The 19,492-nt window shown below is 42.3% G+C and overlaps 1 protein-coding gene across 5 annotated transcripts in view; it reads left to right on the forward strand.

Annotated features, from left to right (window-relative positions):
• grm3 (glutamate receptor, metabotropic 3) overlaps positions 1–19,292 on the forward strand; it is a 38,441-nt gene extending 19,149 nt beyond the window's left edge. For all 5 annotated transcript variants that reach the window (XM_051382515.1, XM_051382513.1, XM_051382516.1 and 2 more), the window contains 9 exons: positions 2,893–3,162; positions 3,653–4,277; positions 11,013–11,255; positions 11,360–11,549; positions 12,082–12,391; positions 12,495–12,688; positions 12,864–12,996; positions 14,408–14,585; positions 15,694–19,292. In XM_051382515.1, the coding sequence (XP_051238475.1) occupies positions 2,893–3,162; positions 3,653–4,277; positions 11,013–11,255; positions 11,360–11,549; positions 12,082–12,391; positions 12,495–12,688; positions 12,864–12,996; positions 14,408–14,585; positions 15,694–15,770 (2,220 nt within the window). In that variant the 3' untranslated portion in view covers positions 15,771–19,292. The remainder of the gene's footprint in view (positions 1–2,892; positions 3,163–3,652; positions 4,278–11,012; positions 11,256–11,359; positions 11,550–12,081; positions 12,392–12,494; positions 12,689–12,863; positions 12,997–14,407; positions 14,586–15,693) is intronic.
• Positions 19,293–19,492: the final 200 nt, after the last annotated feature.

Genomic DNA, 19,492 nt, shown 5'->3' on the forward strand with positions numbered 1-19,492 from the left:
TGGCTGTAGTCATTGTTCAGTGGCAGGTAATGGAGCAATGCGGTTACATTTTGCAGCGTGACCTTCCCTGACATTTAAGTCAAGTGCCATCTTAAAACCATAAAACCTGCCCGAAGTGCTATAAGAAGCCATCCACGTGTGTGTGTGTGTGTGTGTGTGTGTGTGTGTGTTTGTGTTTGTGTACATGTCAACCTGTCCTTTTGCACGTCAGTATATGTATACGAGTGTGTTTTCTAATCTTCTACATTATTAGTCTAATGAGATTCTGACATGTTGTCAAAACAGCTCATCAACTGAGCTATGAATGAAATATAGAAAAGCCCAGAGTGATGCGCTCTAAAAGGATTAAACTGAGGCGAGAACAGAATGGCTGTGTAGTTTGCGTTTATTTGTGTGTGTGCATGTTTAATTGTGTATGTTTACATGTCCTTTGTGTGCATGAGAATGTGTAGCAATTATATTTCCACTGTTTGTGTTGGCGTCTGTTACTGAAATTGTAATGAAGAGAACATGACCAAACCCCAATCAACAGTAAAAGGGAATATTATATGGACATCAGTAGACCCCAGATGATGTCCATCACTAATGCATGAGTCAGTGATTTATTGAACTACTGTGTGTGTGTGTGTGTGTGTGTGTGTGTGTGTGTGCGCGCGTGTGTGTGTGTGTGTGTGTGTGTGTGTGTGTGTGTGTGTGTGTGTGTGCGTGTGTGTGTGTGTGTGTGTGTGTGCGTGTGTGTGTGCTATTTTGTGTTTCTCCATGTGCATAGATCCCTATACTTGCTGCATTGTCTTTTATCTTTAAATAATCACATTATGCATGAAGCAATTCCTATCCTACCCTTCCAAAATATGTTCTAAATTAAATCCTTGGATGAAAAAAAAACATTTATTAAAGGATTATTCCAATTATTTTTGTGGGTCATATTTTCAAGTTTTTGTCAATGTGCCAATAATTTCTATCAAACTTTTAATACATGGTAAAGTGAAGGGCTTGACACACATAGAGATCTGCTCTCCAATACAGGCCGGTCAGTCAAAGGGAAAATAAATTAAAAAACTCAACAATACTACCCCTGCAGTTAAGCATGTCTTTAAATAGCTGTGCTTGAGCTGATTTATTGTAGTTAATAACAGAGCTCAACAATAACTGCTGCAATAAAGGCTCTAGCAACAGACAGCCTACTGTTAGCTAGCAACCTTAAACACGGTTAAAAGGCCAAGCAAACGGTCTAAAGTGTGGCTGTATTTCATACCAAAGGATTCCAACACCGGGCCAGGCGTGCAACAAATGTTTAAAACCAATAACAGCAGTCTTTCCTGAGGTTGATAAATATATATAAATAATCTATAATAAAAATGTTATATTTCTGAAAAGAGTTTGCAGATCACCAAGATTTAAACTCAAAATGTATTCTGCTGTTATTAGTACTGTAACTCTTATTTAGTGTTCAATCATTTGAGTTGGCTTACAACATTTGTTAAAGATCCAGTGCATAACATTTAGACCCTCCTATTGGCAGAAATGGAATATAATATCCTTAGGTATGTCTCCATGAGTATGTGTAATCACCTGAATAAAGGAATCGTTGTGTTTTCATTAGCTTAGAATGAGCTATTTTTATCTACAGACGCACCATGTTGAACCCCCATGTTTCTACAGTAGCCAGAACAGATAAACCAAGCACATATAAAGGATTTAATAAAACAAATAGCGCCCTTCGCTGTGCTATTGCTACTGTGCTGATATCACAATTGAACAGATAATGACAGCAAGGAAATTATGCATAAGCAAGTGTGAGAGGAGTAAATGCATGATGGAAAGGGGAATTAACTACAGGCCTGTATTTAAAAGAATAGTGTACCTGACTGAACTTTCACTAGAGCTTAATTTGCCAGCTATCAAGAAGAAAGGATCATCTTTTACAAAGACACTTTAGAGAGTGTTGCAAATGGTTACTTTTAGGTGCTTATTCTATTCACTATATTGTTCGAAGTGCCCAGTATTGGTCAGATATTTTTGTCTTCAATTAAAACATTGTGAACTCATCATCTGGGAAGCATTCCAAGGGGTGGGCACATCCTTTGTAGCAGTGTCTGTTATGTAGATACCAGAAAAAAAGGGTTAATTCTAGTCATTTTAGTGTGGCTCCAATCCAAACTCCATTTTTCAACACAAATGGAGAGGTTTGTCATCCAGTGTAATACAAAAATTATCTGCTTTTGAGATACTTCACCACTTCCTCTGCGTAACCTCCAGTTTCCTGCTCTTTGTGTGTACTTGTATGCTTCTTTCAAGTGCCACATTAAATTACAGTTCAGTAATTGGCTCTGTTGCTGCCACCAATCAAAACATTTGCATTGTAAACACTACAAGTAGCTGCTTGACTGCATTCAGTCTTAAGTTTACACCGCATGCTTGACTGATACCATGTGCTTTCAAACTGTGTACCTCTACTGCTGCAACTGGTAGTTCTTGCTTAAAGGAAATAATTTCCATGTCACATATGAATGAGAGGTTAATGGGACACAATGCAATAAGACATCAAATTTGATTAACATCGGATATCAAATTATAGTGTTCATACAAGTCAATAAAACTTTGATCAAAATCAATTAAATCAAACAGACTAATCTGGAATAGATTTATGGGAATTAGTTTTTAGGTGTTTACGCAGAGATTGTGTTAGTCTCTCTAAAATCTCTCTCCTTTATAATAGTTTATTCTGGAACCAAATAATTAGTATAATACTACCTTATTATTACATATCCTCATGTGCTGGATAATCCAGGCTAAAAAAGAGTTAGGAATCAATCAATGTTTATTAAAAAGTAGTCATAGTTTAATTTTGCTGAAACTGATTGATTTATTTTACTGTCTCTCTCCCACCAGGTTGCCAATCTTCTCAGGCTCTTCCAGATTCCTCAGATAAGCTATGCGTCCACCAGTGCTAAGCTCAGTGATAAGACCCGGTACGATTACTTTGCCCGCACGGTGCCCCCTGACTTCTACCAGGCCAAAGCAATGGCCGAGATCCTCCGGTTCTTCAACTGGACGTACGTGTCCACTGTGGCATCAGAGGGTGATTATGGTGAAACTGGTATAGAGGCCTTCGAACAAGAGGCACGCATGAGGAACATTTGTATCGCCACTTCAGAGAAGGTAAGGCATGGAATAGAATACAATAGAATATGAGTTCATTTCTGCATGAATATAAGCAACCAGTGCTCAATGCCAGATACCAAAAACCCCAAACTTTAATCAGCAGTGTCACACTGATGTATGGCCTGAAGCTGCACCAGTAACAATGAGCAGGGCACTAAATTTGTGAGCTTATAAAAGTTTGCCTCCATGTCTTATCTTGTCTTACACACAAATGGGGTTTATATTACACTGGTGTTATCAGTTGTGAACCAGAAAATGAAAGCTTATCTCCAAGAACTTATTCTGGATACTTTCACAGTCACATTTTTCATCTCATTTGCTACGGAGGTGCTTGATGGTGCGAGACCGAAGTACAGAAGGCATTTTTTGCTTGTTTCTTCCTATGAATGATAGATATAGGGAGATATAGGGACCCGCAAACCTGTTTGGGAGCAAAAGAAGCATTTACAATACATCTGTCATTACATATGGTCCTTTTTCTGTCCAGGTGGGGCGTTCTAACGCGAAGAAGTCCTATGAAGCTGTGATCCGTCAGCTCCTCCAGAAACCAAATGCCCGTGTGGCCGTCCTCTTCTTGCGCAGCGACGATGCCAGAGAGCTGCTGGCAGCTGCTGCCAGGCTTAACACCTCCTTCATCTGGGTGGCCAGTGATGGCTGGGGTGCGCAGGAAAGCATTGTCAAGGGAAATGAGGTCACAGCTGAAGGAGCTATCACACTTGAGCTGTCAGCCAATCCCGTGCCAGAATTCAACCGCTACTTCCTCAGCCTGAACCCGGGGAAAAACCATCGTAATCCCTGGTTCAGGGAATTCTGGGAGCAACGGTTCCAGTGCTCATTGGGTGGGGGAGGAGCAGGGGGAGTGGGAGGAAAAGGTGTTGGATTGGGAGAGATGCCTCTCCCACCATGTGACAAGGACTTGTCAATGGACAAGAGTAACTTTGAACCAGAGTCCAAGATCATGTTTGTGGTTAACGCGGTGTACGCCATCGCCATTGCCCTCCATAATATGCAACGGAGTCTGTGCTTTAACACCACCAAGCTGTGCGACAGCATGAAGGCACTGGATGGGCGCAGACTCTACAGGGATTACATCCTTAATGTCAGCTTCACAGGTAAGAGAGCCGGGGCATGACGAACAGAGTGAAGAGTCCTAGATAAGGTGTTCAAGGTGGATGAAGAGTGAAAAGAAATAAATGTTGGAGAGGAAGTTGAGGAGGAAAGGGGGGAGATAGCAAGAAATAGACAGGAATCCGAGTGCTGTGCCTAGTTAACAGTCCTCTCATGAACAACGCAGGGATGTTGTCCTTCTCCTCCGTCAAAGCAGCCAAACCACAGAACATAAAAAGTACCAAGACAAATCCGCTTAATTGCTATGTATTGTAAGAGCCAGCCTGCCATTGACACCTATTACCCATGCGTAATTGATACGACACTACAAAGTTGCTTTGAGGAATGAGAGCTGCAGTTAATCCGTCAGCCATATTCTTCTCCCTTGCACTAATGAGATTGTGTGTGTTATAATAGCTCCTATAGCAGGCTGCCTGTCTGTCTGTCAGTCTCTGTAGAGTTGGGAGAGAAGAGACAGAGGATTGGCTTGACTGACAGATGGCGTACAAAGAAAGCGTTATAAATAAACTGCTGTGTCTCGGGGACTGACACAGGTTTAGAGGTGCTTATTCCTCCACCAACCGTGACCAAGAGCAGACATCAAAACAGCCAGACAAACAACACTAACACGGCAGCTTTGCCACAGGACACTGGGGAGAGAGCATGGAGGGATGGATGGAGGACGAAAGAATGGCATCACCTACAGAGGGAGGGGGAAGGAAGCTTACAGATAAGACTGACAGGCAGACTAAAGTGTGAGAAACTAGAGTTTGGGGTAAGAGAAAAGGCACTAAGACAGAAAAAGAGATAAGGAGGGAAGGAGGGAAGGAACAAGGGAGCACTGAGGCAATGCCGGAGTGGGACGGCGTGCGTCAGCAGAAGACAAGGATTCTCTTTGAAATTCCCCATCTTCATTTCGGCTACAAATCAAAGGACTTGGAGCATTTCTGCCTGAGAGGAGGGAGACAGAAAGAAGGAAAGAGGGAGAAGAAGTGTGTGAGTAAGATAGAGAGGGAAGGAGAGAGAGAGAGAGGAAATAGTCAAGGCGATTGCAGTTGCAGCCTCCAGTTGGCACAAATGATAACCACTCCCTTATTGGAAGCATAGAGAGAGGGACAGAAGAGATATGTAGATTTACACATAGAAAGTTTAAAAATGCCGTGGAGTAAGTTGGAGAGGATAGGAGAAGAGGTGTGAATTCCCTACATCTCTATGTCTGATCATCTTTCTTCTTTACATTCTCCTCTCCCACTCTCTCTCCCTCCTTTCTTTTCACTACTGATGTATGTCCATGAGGCACATGTCTTTACTCTGCAGCAGGGAAACAGTAACAGCATGTACAAGGATCTTGAGTTCTTTACAGCTCAGTGTCAGTGACGACGGTGACAGCATAGGCAAACAGCTCTATTGGTTTCAAAGAATCAGTGCTAATAGGACAATGAGGATGTTGAAGGTGGCGGCACAGTTAAACTGAGAACTGTAGCAGCGTTTGTTTTGACTTGTTGGTTAGCCCCAAATGACGCACTCACACTGCTGTACATATACATTTTTTCCATCTACAGTACGTAAGGAAAGGAGCTGAGGTGAGTTGAGGTTGAATGTGGGGTATAAATACTGCAGCATCACCATCCGCAGTGCTCTCAGTCTGAACTGTAGCAGACGGAAAACCAACACTGTTCAGCGCTCTCTATCTCTCTCCCTTCTCCTTCTCGTACATACACATGCATGTTCATTATACACTCACAAAGTTTGATATATCTCTTATATGTTCGTGCTTCCCACTATACTGAATTGCTACCCCCTTCCTTAACTTCACATTCATAACACAGCGAGCTGTGTCTTTACACGATAAAGATGTTTGTGTTGTGTGTTACTGACAGCGTATGTGGTGCACTGAGGCAGTATGTTGTGTGGTTAGGAGAGTGTTTTCACACGCCGTTCTCTTCATCTAGTCTCATCTCGCTAGTTGCTATGGTAATGAAGCCGACACTATTGCCAATTGTTGAAGTGATCTGGTAGATCATGGGAACTGCTCCCTACCAACTAGTAATAGACACAGGGGCACATTTGTGCATTTTTATTAGGCCTTGCTACATTCTTCCGAACACAAAACACACGTTTGTGCAAGAGACACATACACAAACACGTGCAAAACAGTCAGCTTTTTTACAAAGAGGCAGCTTGAAATGCTTGTTTTTTTTACCAGCATGAAATTGCAGACACCCCCAACCCACACACTTCTCAAAGCCATCATTCAACTCCCACCCACCCACCTCCCCGATCTGCAGCAAACATATCAGTATATACACACATGCGCGCAGTCTTCTGTTCAAATAGTGGTGATAGATGTGATATTCCCCCTTCTCTGCGCTTTTGTGTGTGTGTGTGTGTGTGTGTGTGTGTTGGTGCGTGTGTGTGTGTGTGTGTGTGTGTGTGTGTGTGTGTGTGTGTGATACGTCTGTGTTAGCAGAGGCGGTGTGCCTTCAGGGCCATATTGAGCAGAGAGCTTACTGCAACGTTTAGATACTAGAGAACAACCTCCTCTCTTCCCTCATTTTCTCTTCACACTCTTCCTCTCGTCTCTCTGTTTCTGTCACTCTCTGCTTGTCTGTCTGTCTGTCTCTCTTTCTGTCTCTCTTTCTCTCACTCTTCATCACTCTCTATATCTCTCACTTTCTCACCCAGAGAGTGTCCTACTCTCTCTACATTCAAAAACAGCACATCCCACTCAGACTTCACAAGGTTGCTCTCCTGCCTCCACCTCCTCTCTGCACCGGTCTGCTCCTCCACTCCTTCACTCTGCTCATCCCTCCATCAGCTTTTCTCTATTGATTCCTCCGTCTAAAGGCTTTCCTCCATCCACCTATATCTCTGCTGCCGTCACATCAGTTTCTTGCTTTTCTCTTTTGCTATCTCCTCTCGTTTTTTCTCACATTCTACTCCCTCTACTCCCTTGTCACTTTCCTCCTTTCTTTGCCCTTATCTTGTCTCTCGGCTCATCCTCCCTCCCGACACCCCCGGCTTTTGGACGGCCATTTCTCTCTTTTGTCTCCTCTATCTCACCACCTTTCTTTCTGTCAAGCCTCAGCTCTCTGCTGCTGCTGCACCTTTCCTCCTATACATTTCCCTCCCTTGTTCTAGACTTCCTTCTCTCCACCCTATTTGTCCTCCTCCCCTGTGGCCTGTTGGTCCATGGCCCAGGCAGCGCCTCTGTCCCCGGGGACCAAATCTGCAGGGAGAACAAATATAGCTGATGTGATCTGTCTCTGTGTGCATTTGTGACATGTGAGTGCATCCCTGTGTCCATATCTGTATATGCTCAGGGATGTGCATATGTGTGTGTCTCTGTGGGGCACAGATGTGTAAGGTCATCAACCCTCTGAAGGAAGAAAAAGAGGGACAAGAAAGGTTGTTCACACCATTAGCATGCAGAGCCACTGTATCTTTCTATTTTACCTGGAACAGATGTGCACTTGTACATGTATCTATGTGCAGAGTTTACTTTGTCAAGCTTAAATCACGATTAAATCAGGGATTCAGGTGAATTGATGCTTGGAAATACAATTCTCTATTCCCTTGCCAACAACTAATCAACAGCCAGCTTTCAAATTTTTAGTCACACACTCACACAAAGAAAACATTTGCCCTGTCTCTATGAGTCTGTATCTCTCTCTCTCTCTCTCTCTCTCTCTCTCTCTCTCTCTCTCTCTCTCTCTCTCTCTCTCTCCACTTTAGATTACTTATTCCTACTTATTCCTCCGAAGCCCCTTTGCCTCCTCTCTCTCTCCTTGCCTTTAATACCCAGAATCCCCCTTGGGCTTCGCTTTAGCCCGACATGGCCGAGAACATAATTAATTTCACAGCTTCTGAATGAAAAGCCTGTTTTCACCATGCTTCTAATTAAGCTAGAATAATAAGGTGTTTCTCAAGTTAGCGGGAATGCTAAAGTATCTGACAAAAATTAAGGATCTGGTTAGGCTTTGTTAACAGCAGTTTGTCTCACCTAACTTTATTTGCTTTTTTTATACTGTTATTTGTTTTATATTCTGGGGCCCCAGCTGTTTGATTAACTGCATTCACAAAAAAATAAAAGCAGATTTTGGATGACAATAAATCCTCTCAGATAAACAGCAGTACATTCACAGTTGGAGAACGTCTCTGAGAAGACATGGACCTTTGGATGCTGGCGGCTACAAGTATTGCTGAGGGCTGAGGCTGCTGTAGGTCTCAGCTGGACTAGACTGCGCCAGTGGGAAGTGTTGTATGGATGATGTCATACAGACTCATCAATCATCTCTGTTTTAGGGCTTTAGATGCATTATACCATGTGTTCAGACACCACAGGATAGCCCATAAGCTGCTGTTGGGAAGCAGTCACCACATTCAATTCTTCAAATGATGGAATTTATAGGATATTTCAGTCAGTCCAGTTAGGTCCAGACTGAAATATCTCAACACATATTGGATAGATTATCATGAAATTTTGTGCAGAGGTTCATGGATCACAGAGGCTAAACATTGGTGGTCTCCTGATGTTTCATCTTAGTCCAACTATTCAATGAATTGCCATTAAAGTTGGTACAGACATTTGTGCCGTCATTTTTACCATGCTAAACTACGATGGTGAACATTATACCTGCTAAACATCAGCATGTTACTGCAAGCATGTTAGCATGCTGATGTTACAGCCACTGCAACTCACCATACCTTTAAATTCAGCCCACAACTGTATTGAGAGGAGAGAGCGTCAGTCAAGGACCTGAGCGGCCTGTCTCAGCTCTCTGCAGTCACCAGAGAAGCCTTGGTGGCCTTCGCCAGCTCTAACTTGCACCCTCATACACTTTCCTGATAAGCCGCTCTGTCACGTCAGCAAGGTCGCTGGTGTTGGTTATAGGGGGAATCACCAGTCCTCTGAGTCTATTGCTCTCTGAATGTGATCTGTTAGAGGGAAGTCAAGGACAATACAGCGCCCTCAAATGGGTCTGTAGGCTAATGCCGTTATCTCTTTAGTCTGTATTACACGTAATTACCACATGCAGCTAATTAGGCTTCAGTACACATCTACCGTCCTAATAAGGTGCAGTTATGATAATTAGCTAGTGGCAAAGTGTTTCTGTGAGTGTGTATGGGTGTCTAAGAGCAGGAGGCCTGGCTTGTCTTATTGCTCAGTGTTATTAGCAGACTTTATTATCTGCCAACTTGCAGTATAATGGATTCATAACTCTTCTTCGTCTGAAGATATTATCAGCACCTTCTTATTGAAATCATTTTCATTTAGCTGTCACCTAAACATTTAGCCTCAAAATCCAAAGAAGACTTGACATTTAAAATTTCCTGTGACAGAGAGAGAGAGGAGAAAGATAGAGGATTGTGCTGTCTCTGTGATTTATGGATTTCATAAACCTAACCCCCTCTGCTGCCATCTGACACGCCATTCTTCTCTGAACACACTGAGCTTTCACAACAATAGCACAGCTTTAGCCCTTGTCAGTGTTGCAAGTGCATACGCACACATTCACACACATGCACACACACACCACTAACAGCAGGGTCAGAGCTTTGGTTCTGTCAGCACAGCCTCCCACAGCGCTCAGAGCAATACCTTAACCATCATGCTGTAAAGTAAAACCTAATGGAGCTTCCACAGGCGTGTGTGCACACATCCTCTCACAAACATACACACTTTTGAGCCTAACAGCTTATTCACAAACTGTGTTTTGATTCATTCCACTGATCACAAGCTGTACATTTGGAGAAAGAATTTGGCCCAGGACTTCTGCAGTTACCCAATGACACCGAGATATGAAGAAGGCTGCACAGTATCATGATGAACTCAGGACAGAGAGCCTTGTTATATGTTGAAAAGTTATGATTTATAAACCCAGCATACGCTATACTATCCCTAGCCACATCATCATTTGACAGGGGAGGCTGCATCGCATAACACTCAGCCCTGTACAGTGTCAGCAGCACAGAGTTGATTGCTCCGCTGTAAGGACAGAAGTGGCACTGTAGGAGTGACATACACTTTGTCTGTGTCAAAACGACCAAGTGTCAGCAATGTCAGGTCCAACACTGCCTGCAAGAAGTTACTTTTTATCCAGTCCATAGCCGCTTTTTTCCTTGGGTTGTTTTTAATGCTTTCAGCATCCTGCCAATTTTACAATGTCTTCTGTTCCCACATCCTCAGGGTAGATGGTAATCCTTTCATAACAACTTGTATACAAACCAATTTGGCAGTTTCAGCAGTGTACCTCCCTCACATGAGAGACCCAGAGGCAAATTCCATCAATGTGTGGGTAGCTATAGCACTGCCCAGGGATTCGGTCCTCTGCCTTCATGCCTATATGACTTTATGGGCTGTATGTTAATGAAGCATTTGGTAATAATCTTTGTCAGATCGGAAATTTAGAGCAGTGTTTTTGTCCCTATGTGACCTTAGGGAAGGATGGGAGGCCATTGATACACATCGACATCACCAAGCGTACCAGGCATTTATAGCCTCTTAGCAAATACTGAAAAAATAATGAAAACACTATTGTAATGCCCTTCACTGTCTGCTCTGGACTCCTATGGCTTAACTGACCATGGCTTATTGTCTCTGTCCTCGCTGCTGCTTTTAAGAGGCATCAATGAGACATCAATGGGATGATTGTTTGCGATTGTTTAGCTCTAATCTCCTTTTTCCATTCCTCTTATCACTTTCTTTTCCACTCTTTGTCTCCTCTCACCCCTGCCAGCCCCTTTTGCTCCTCCAGGCAGTGAGACAGTAGTGAAGTTTGATTCCCAGGGGGACGGCATGGGCCGATACAACATCTTCAGCTACCAGCGCTTTGCCGATCGTTACGGTTACGTGCCAGTAGGTGAATGGGCAGAGAGCCTGAGTCTGAGCAGCGATCTGATTCACTGGCCCAGAGAAGTGGTGCCCACCTCGCAGTGCAGCGACCCCTGTGAACGCAATGAGATGAAGAAAATGCAGGCAGGTAGGAGACAATGTTCTTTTTTGTCATAGCAACATACCATACCGAGCAGCAATGCCTTTTGAAAAATCTCAGACTGTCACACCTTTCATATTCCTGTCTCCCAGGTGAGTACTGCTGCTGGATCTGCACAGCCTGCGAGCCTCATGAATACCTGGCTGATGAGTTCACCTGCTCCCCCTGTGCTCCTGGCCAGTGGCCCACTGATGACCTGACATCCTGTTACGACCTTCCTGAGGACTACATTATGTGGGAAGATGCTTGGGCCATTGGACCAATTACCATCGCCTGTGTAGGGTGAGTGATAAAGGGCTGTCAACATGATGTCAGTTTCTGACAGGTCCTGAGAGGTGTAAGTGTATGTGTTGGTGTTCGTATGGATGTTTGGATTGGAGAAAGGAATTGACACAGTCCAGTGTGTAACATTTATGAGGATCTATTGGTAGAAATGGAATATAGAAGAACATGAACTTTATATAATATTCATAGGTATGTTTTCATAGTGTTTTTGTTATCTTAGATTGAGCTGTATTATCTTGTACAGAGTCCGCCATGTTTAACAAACAAACCAAACACTAGATAGGGTTTTTGCTTTTTCTGAGAGTTTCGCGGCCACTGTAGTTTCTCCTACACGCTTTGAAGGCTGAGCTGTATTCAAATGGTTGCAATCTGCAACCTTACCGCTAGAATTTCATTGAATCCTAGGCACTGGTCCTTTAAATGTCTGTAAATGTAAATGTATGTGGTTTATCAACTGTAAAATGCAGTTTTAGTGACTACATTAAACTACTTGTCTGTTTGGCTGCATAACCTCCTCCCCCATCCACAGGTTCATGTGCACTGGTCTGGTGTTTTGGGTGTTTATCAGACACAACCACACACCACTGGTGAAAGCTTCAGGAAGAGAGCTATGTTATATTCTCCTCTCGGGAGTCTTCATGTCCTACGCCATGACTTTCCTCTTCTTGGCCAAACCCTCTCCTGCCATCTGTGCCCTGCGGCGCCTCGGCCTAGGCACGTCATTCGCTGTCTGCTACTCCGCCCTCCTTACCAAAACCAACAGAATCGCCAGGATTTTCAGTGGCGTGAAAGACGGAGCGGGTGTAGCAAGGCCACGCTTCATTAGCCCATCTTCTCAGGTGAGTGATTGCAGCATCCTGCCCATCCATCTACATTAGTGAGATAGATGGACAGACAGTGACTCTTGATAACCTTACCTACCTTTCCTCCCTTCTTTTTCAGGTGTTCATCTGTCTGAGTTTCATCTCTGTCCAGTTAGTGATGGTGTCAGTGTGGCTGCTGCTGGAAGTTCCTGGGACACGGCGCTTCACGTTGCCAGAGCGACGACAGACTGTCATCCTCAAGTGTAATGTACGCGACTCCAGCATGCTGCTCTCACTGGGATATGACGTGCTCCTGGTCATCCTGTGTACTGTGTAAGTGTGAAACTACAAAGTCCTATGTGCAACAATTGTGCTGGACTTTTAAAATCTATTACTTTCTTTCAGTTTCAGAAGTTTAGTTTTCATGCATAGCAACAAACATTTTAGTAGGGTAGGTATCAGTTTTTTTGCTCCAGATGGTGTCTGAAATATGATTCTCTCCCTCTAGGTATGCCTTCAAAACCAGGAAGTGCCCTGAGAACTTCAACGAGGCCAAGTTTATTGGATTCACCATGTACACCACCTGTATAATTTGGCTGGCATTTCTTCCAATTTTCTATGTTACATCCAGTGACTACAGGGTACCTTAAACACACCCACACACACTTACACAAATACTTGTCTCTGTCTTTTATGAGGGCATTGCATTAACATATATTAATTTCCTGTTCAGTAACCCTGATCCTAACCATAATTGCTACATGCCTACAAGTGTTATTAATCTTCTCGACTAACTCTCTGCAAGATAGCGTGTTTCCCAAAATGTTGCACTATTCTTTTAACCCCAAAATGCTTCTGGGGACTAGTTTTATGTCCTCAAAGAATAAGGAGAGTCCCTATATTGTAAATGTATGAGCTGTTTTTTGTCCCATTAATGTGATTAATACATGCACAGAAGTCACAAAACAACTTAAACAATTTCCAATCCTGCTGCCAAATGTCCCAGCTCTGCAGGACTGGGATAACAAACACCCAGGCTCTGTCAAACTGCTGACACATGTCCAGATTTAAAAGTAAAGGGGAGTGAGTGTTCACCTGATCCATACAAATCTTAAGCATACACAAACACACACACCTTAAGCACACACTTCCACAAACACACACACACACACACACACACACAGTGCACTGTATCAAAGGGCATAAGAGAGGAGTGCTGATGCCAGGGCTGTTCATTTGATCCCTGAAAAAAAAAAAGAACAGCTCACTTTCTCACCCCTCTACTCCCTTCTCTCTCTCTGTCCCCCCCTTCTCTCTCTGGATATAAGCATTTCTTTTGCCTTGTAATATGACTTTAAGATTAGTCAGGTAGAGGCATTACGTCACCAACATGCACAACCACCCACTCACACACACATAAGTATATACATACACAGAGGAGATGTTGAAGCGTTGATTACTAATAGGCTACTGTGGTTTTACTGGGAGTTGCTATTATTCCACCCTGTAACTCTAATGCTTCCCAGCTACACACTGTACTGGAAAAGGACATACAGCATACACCTCTGGAGACCTATACCTAAAATTGTATTTAGCATTGATTTTGCACAATAAATCGTACAGAATGACGTTAAAGCTGAGATACTGTTAAGTTTGGCCTCTGTGGTCTCTGTTGATTAAGTCTTTTATTGATCTATCCTGTAATTGTTATCCTCTGGACTGTTGCAAGGTAACAAAGTCTGCCAATAAAGAGTTACACTCTCATTCTACAGGCCTCATTGGCTCTGTGTACATATAGTGATTGGTATTACTCAAGGCATTTTTATGCTCTTTATTTATCTACTGTTTATCGAATTGGTTTTAATTTATTATTGTTTTATATTATGTTAAGCACTTTGTAAAACTGGAAGAGTGCCTTTGAAAAATGTTCATTATTACAGATTATTATCATCAAATTAGCTCTTAACAGCAATTACTTTATACTACATTAGCATAAGATTTATCCATCAAAGTCTGGCTACTAATTACTGTCTCTTCCTCTTTTCTCTGCAGGTTCAGACCACTACCATGTGTATCTCAGTCAGCCTGAGTGGTTTTGTGGTCCTGGGCTGTATGTTTGCTCCCAAGGTCCATATTATCATGTTCCAGCCCCAAAAGAATGTGACCAGCCACAGGCTTAACCTCAATCGCTTTAGTGTCAGTGGGGCTGCCACCACATACGCATCTCACGGTAGGTTACATGCAGTTACCTCATTTTTAAAGAGACAGGGTTTAGAGCAGAACTCTCTTGTTTTTTAAATTTATTTATTATTCGTCTATCAAATGGGCATTTTCAGCATTCAGTATTCAGCACAACGTACAGCCCTGTGTTCCACTTTTGCTATAGGCGATACAAGATTCTTTTTTTAGTATCATAGTGTTTGTTTTCTGCATTTTTTTGTATTTTGTTCCTACAGAACAGACACACAACAATTCTGAAAAATCTTCTAATGCTATGTCCTAAGCAAGGAAAGTCTCCAACTATGCACCACTGTTACTCTAACTGTGTTACCTTTACAGTAATGCATGATTGACAGGTTTAATCATGAGCTAGTTAGACTGCAAAGAATGGCATCCTGCTGACTGAGCTGCAGTGTCGAGTGGTACAATGAGATGCCAGGAAAGAAGTATGCCCCTAAGAGTGACAGGAATTTATGCCTGAAACATATTTCAAGTTTTTTGTGACAACAGCAAATGTAACTGTATATGTTAATTGTATATTTAGCACACATTGCACCTGAGAATAAATACAAAGCCACAGTGCTTAATTGTCTCATAAAAAAGATAATTAAAGGGTTGCAGTTCCAGGCAAGTTTTTCCAAATTACTTGTAGATTGGCAGTGATACTATATTTATTACCCCTGGATTAAGTCTGCATTTACACCACCATTTATATTTTACTGTAGCTCTAGCATTGGGTGAACTTTTAATATTGAATAGCTTTTTGGTATTGTTAGATGGCATTAGTACCACTTCCTTCCCTCAGAAACTCAAATTCAATGTGAAATATGGTCTAGTTATGCTATTCATTTCTGTTGGATTAAATCTACATTATGCTTGTAACACAAAGGGGCGGACTATGTGACTACTGCGTCGAGATCTCATCACCATTGTGATTATTCAATATTTTTTGAAACTTTTTTGTAACATGATATTGAATATGAATAAGATTTCTATACTGTAGCTTCAGATGTAGTCGCATAACTTGATAAAGATATTGTCTCAGAATTGAATGTCTCAGAATGCTTGATCTTTGTTTGTAAGTATGTCATTAAATTGTCCTTTCTCTCTTTTTCTAGCTTCTGTCAGTGCCACCCACGTCCCAACTGTGTGCAATGGGAGAGAAATTGTCGACTCCACTACTTCCTCTCTGTGACCACATCCAGTTCAGTCTCTAAATCTTCCCCTGCGACTGTTAGCCAATCCATGAACATTATCACCCCTGAACCATCGCTCCCCACCTCATCCACACACTGTATACACTCCCACACACACATATACATGTGTACACATACACACAAATACACGCACAAACAAACAACTTTCCTTGTGGACTAGAACTGTATTGTTTCACAAATGTAGAAAGTGTGTAACTATAATTAAATTATTTTCTAGGGATGTACATACATGGAATCGACATTGTTGTAAGTAGAGAAACAAAAGAACAAAAAAAGTTTTTAGGAGGAATTTTTGGAGCCTTTGTTTTTGATAGCTTTGTTATGATGCGGTGTAAATAGACATGCGCTTAATCATGGTAGGAGGGTGTGTGTCCCTCAGTCTGGATGCACATTTGTGGCTCTGCTTGCCTCACCTGCAATATCCCACAGACTTTTTATTCTCATGCTTTTTTGTAGGTCTCATTGTAATAACCAATTATGTATGCATTTCTATTGTGTATCTGTACATTTGTAAATTATACTACTGATGGTTCAAACAGCACAATGTTGACAGTCTTGTAACCCTAGAATGAAGGGGGACAAATGGATAAACTGGATAGTATAAGATGGCTGGAACAGACATGTACAAAAATCCATCAAACTCATCGAACTTACAGTTACACTGTGCCAGCACATAATTTTCAGTTTGAGAATTCCTCTATTCACAACTTGATAGATTTTCTTTGCATCCTAGATCTATAGAAAGAACCCATTGTGGCTGTTTTTGCAGGAAAAATATGTTTTGTTTTTGATACAAATGTTCATTTTTCTATTTCTATTCATGGAATCCCTTTATCTAAATGGCCATAGTAACAGACATGTGTTCACCAAAGTAACAGTATGTTCACGCTTACTCTCAAAACTGCTGTTTCTTTAGAAAACTGTTGTAATGGATTGCTAATAATAACTAATAGTCGGGCTAAAAATATATAGTACATCAAATGCATTTTTTTGCCTCAAAACTGTCAATACAGACAGTGCTGCGATAGCTCTGTCAACAAAAACAAATTAGTTTCTTACCCGGTAATTATGAATTAGTACTCCAATGACTCAAACACTAATGGAGGAAAACTGTCTGCTTTGCTGAACACATGCTGAATTTTTCCAACTACAGGGGAGTGGTAGGTTATGTTTTTTGTGCCCCATAGATACAGTTTGTGGTGATGTTTTGAATATGGCTATGTGCCTTAATGTATGTTTGATAGTGCTCCAGGTAGAGGTTGTAAGAGATCGGTTTTACATTACCAGCTGCAAATCCTTGTTTGGTAAATGTAAAAGTGATCATAGTATTAGAGTTCATGTTTCAGGGCAACATTATGCCAGTTAGTTTTATTCCTTTCCAAGCCTTGTGCCATTGATTGTTTACCTGAAGTGTTGGAACAGTGAATCTGAGGAATCCTTAGGTTAAAATGACTTTCTCTACCCCCTTTCTTTCTCCAGCCTGTGATTAAAAAAACATGAAATGGACATTTCTGATAGACACCCATCACATTTTACTTTACAGTTTTTACAGCTTAGCGGCTCCAATCAAAGAAGGAAGGGGAAGAGAAGCTCTTATACTATTAAGATGAAGTCATTGACTCGTCGACTTATTGAAGTGTGCAGTTTACATGTCTGTGTTAAATGTGTTGACGTTGAGAGGGCACAGTGGAGCAGCTGGCTTCGGCAGTCCCAGAGAGGCTCACGAGAGGAAGCAGAGCACACAATGTCAGCTGCTGGCAGATCCCAAATAACAAAAGGATATTAACTCATATGCATAACATACATACCCATCAAACTCTCTTTGTGGTTGGAAATATGACAGTTATGAGGTGGGGGAATAAATGACAAAAATATATGAATAAAGTTTTTATAAGAAATTCTAAATTAGTGGACTAATTTAGCATTACAGCGTATAACATTTTAAAGGGTGGCCTGTCATCCAAGAATTTATTGCATTTAGAGGGGTAGTAAATTATTAAACAACTGATCTTAAATGGTTAGATACTCTAATATGCTGTCTAAAATAAAGTGTGACTGTTATGACTTTATATCTCTGACAAAATACGTGATCCGAATCACTTATTTGCATCCAAGCATTTTAAATCTAGTTTCTTCAGGTTAAAATTCACATAATAGGAGGCAGAGTTGTTGAACGTTCATCTCTTGGCCGGTCTACACCTTTGCACAGCCGGTCTTCAGCAGCAACCTGTGATTATCAAACTGAATGATAGATTGAAAAAATTTTAGAGGATGCGCCAAGACAAGCCGACCTACATTGGGGTGTGTGTGTTAGGTGCAGAGAGCAGGAGGAGAGAGCGATGTGGCAGAGCAGAGGGGAGCTGCTGCTGGATTATGTAAAGCACTCCCACAGCCCAGAAGTCACAGCGCTTCTATGGAAGCTCAAAAGCATCTCAGAGATTCACAGTCTTTGTTAGCAGAAGGCTTAGCCATTCACTCAGTGGTCCTGCTCCCACAAGATACACCCCGCATGGCAGGTTGCTATGGACAACCACCACCACATCCGCTGCCGGAATGTCTTATTTGTCAGCATGGTGAGGAGGGTGGGAGGAGGGGTGAGGAGAGGGCAAAAGAAGAGGAATAGAAAGAGGAAAAACGGGGTGCTGGTTGTGATTCAAATTGGCAGTGACTGATGAGATTTGGCACAGCAAGGCCCAGTACTCTACTCCCAGCTTTTAATGGCCACACAAACAGAGCACTTAACCCTGATTCTCCTCTCATTTAGTCCGGGGACTAGTCTCTGACAACAGTCTCACACTCTTCCTCTGACCCTCTCTCTCTTAATCCACCTCACCCCTCAAACCTTTTCCCTGGCCACCAGTGTACGCCTCATCTCCGCTGTATGTGTGAAAGTTGCTGCTGAGTCGGTCTCAGCCAAGACCACCTAAGCCAGACCCAACAGATTTGTAGCCCACACTTAAACTGAAGCACTCAGATCTGGGCGACAACCACAGCACATGCCAACGAGGCAGCCTTGAGAAGGCTGGAAAAGGGATAAGGGGAAGGCAGATAAAGGAGCTGGAGAGCTTATGGGAAAATGAAAATGGGACTCAGATGTAAAGAAAATGCATCACTTTGAAATACATCACCTTTATCACAACACTACACTCAGTTTATCATCTCATGTACCCACTAACTCTCTGTGGCTTCCTTAATTGGCTTTACTCGTGAATATCTCTTTCAAACAGCAAGCCATCCACTACCGATATTGTTCCTCTACTCGGCCTCTGCCAACTGCCATGTGCTCTACAAAGGTCTCTGTGCTGTAGTCCCTGCTATACAACAAAATGTGTCCTTGGCCTCCAGACTTTGAAACAAGACAGGATCTCTGCGGCGAAATGAAGCTGAGGTCATGCTGAACTTTGGAACTGGTCAATCGCAAAAAACCAATAGTTCCATGTTTATGATACGTGCAATAAAGAGGCTGTGATGACATCATAATAAATAACAACAAGCAAACAGCTGGTGTTGTCTGCTCGTCCTTCTGTGTCTTGTCTGTTCTGCCCAGAAAGAGTAGTCCAGTGCGTCAGTGTGCAGACTCTATAAATCTCAGCTAAAATTTAAATGTTGAACGCAAGTGTGGATAGATTTGTCTCTTCAGCAACATTAACAGCCCCTCACCACCACTTTCACACAGACACACAGACACACACACACACAC

Source organism: Dicentrarchus labrax, unplaced genomic scaffold (genome assembly GCF_905237075.1).
Source record: "Dicentrarchus labrax unplaced genomic scaffold, dlabrax2021, whole genome shotgun sequence".
NCBI lineage: Eukaryota > Metazoa > Chordata > Actinopteri > Moronidae > Dicentrarchus > Dicentrarchus labrax.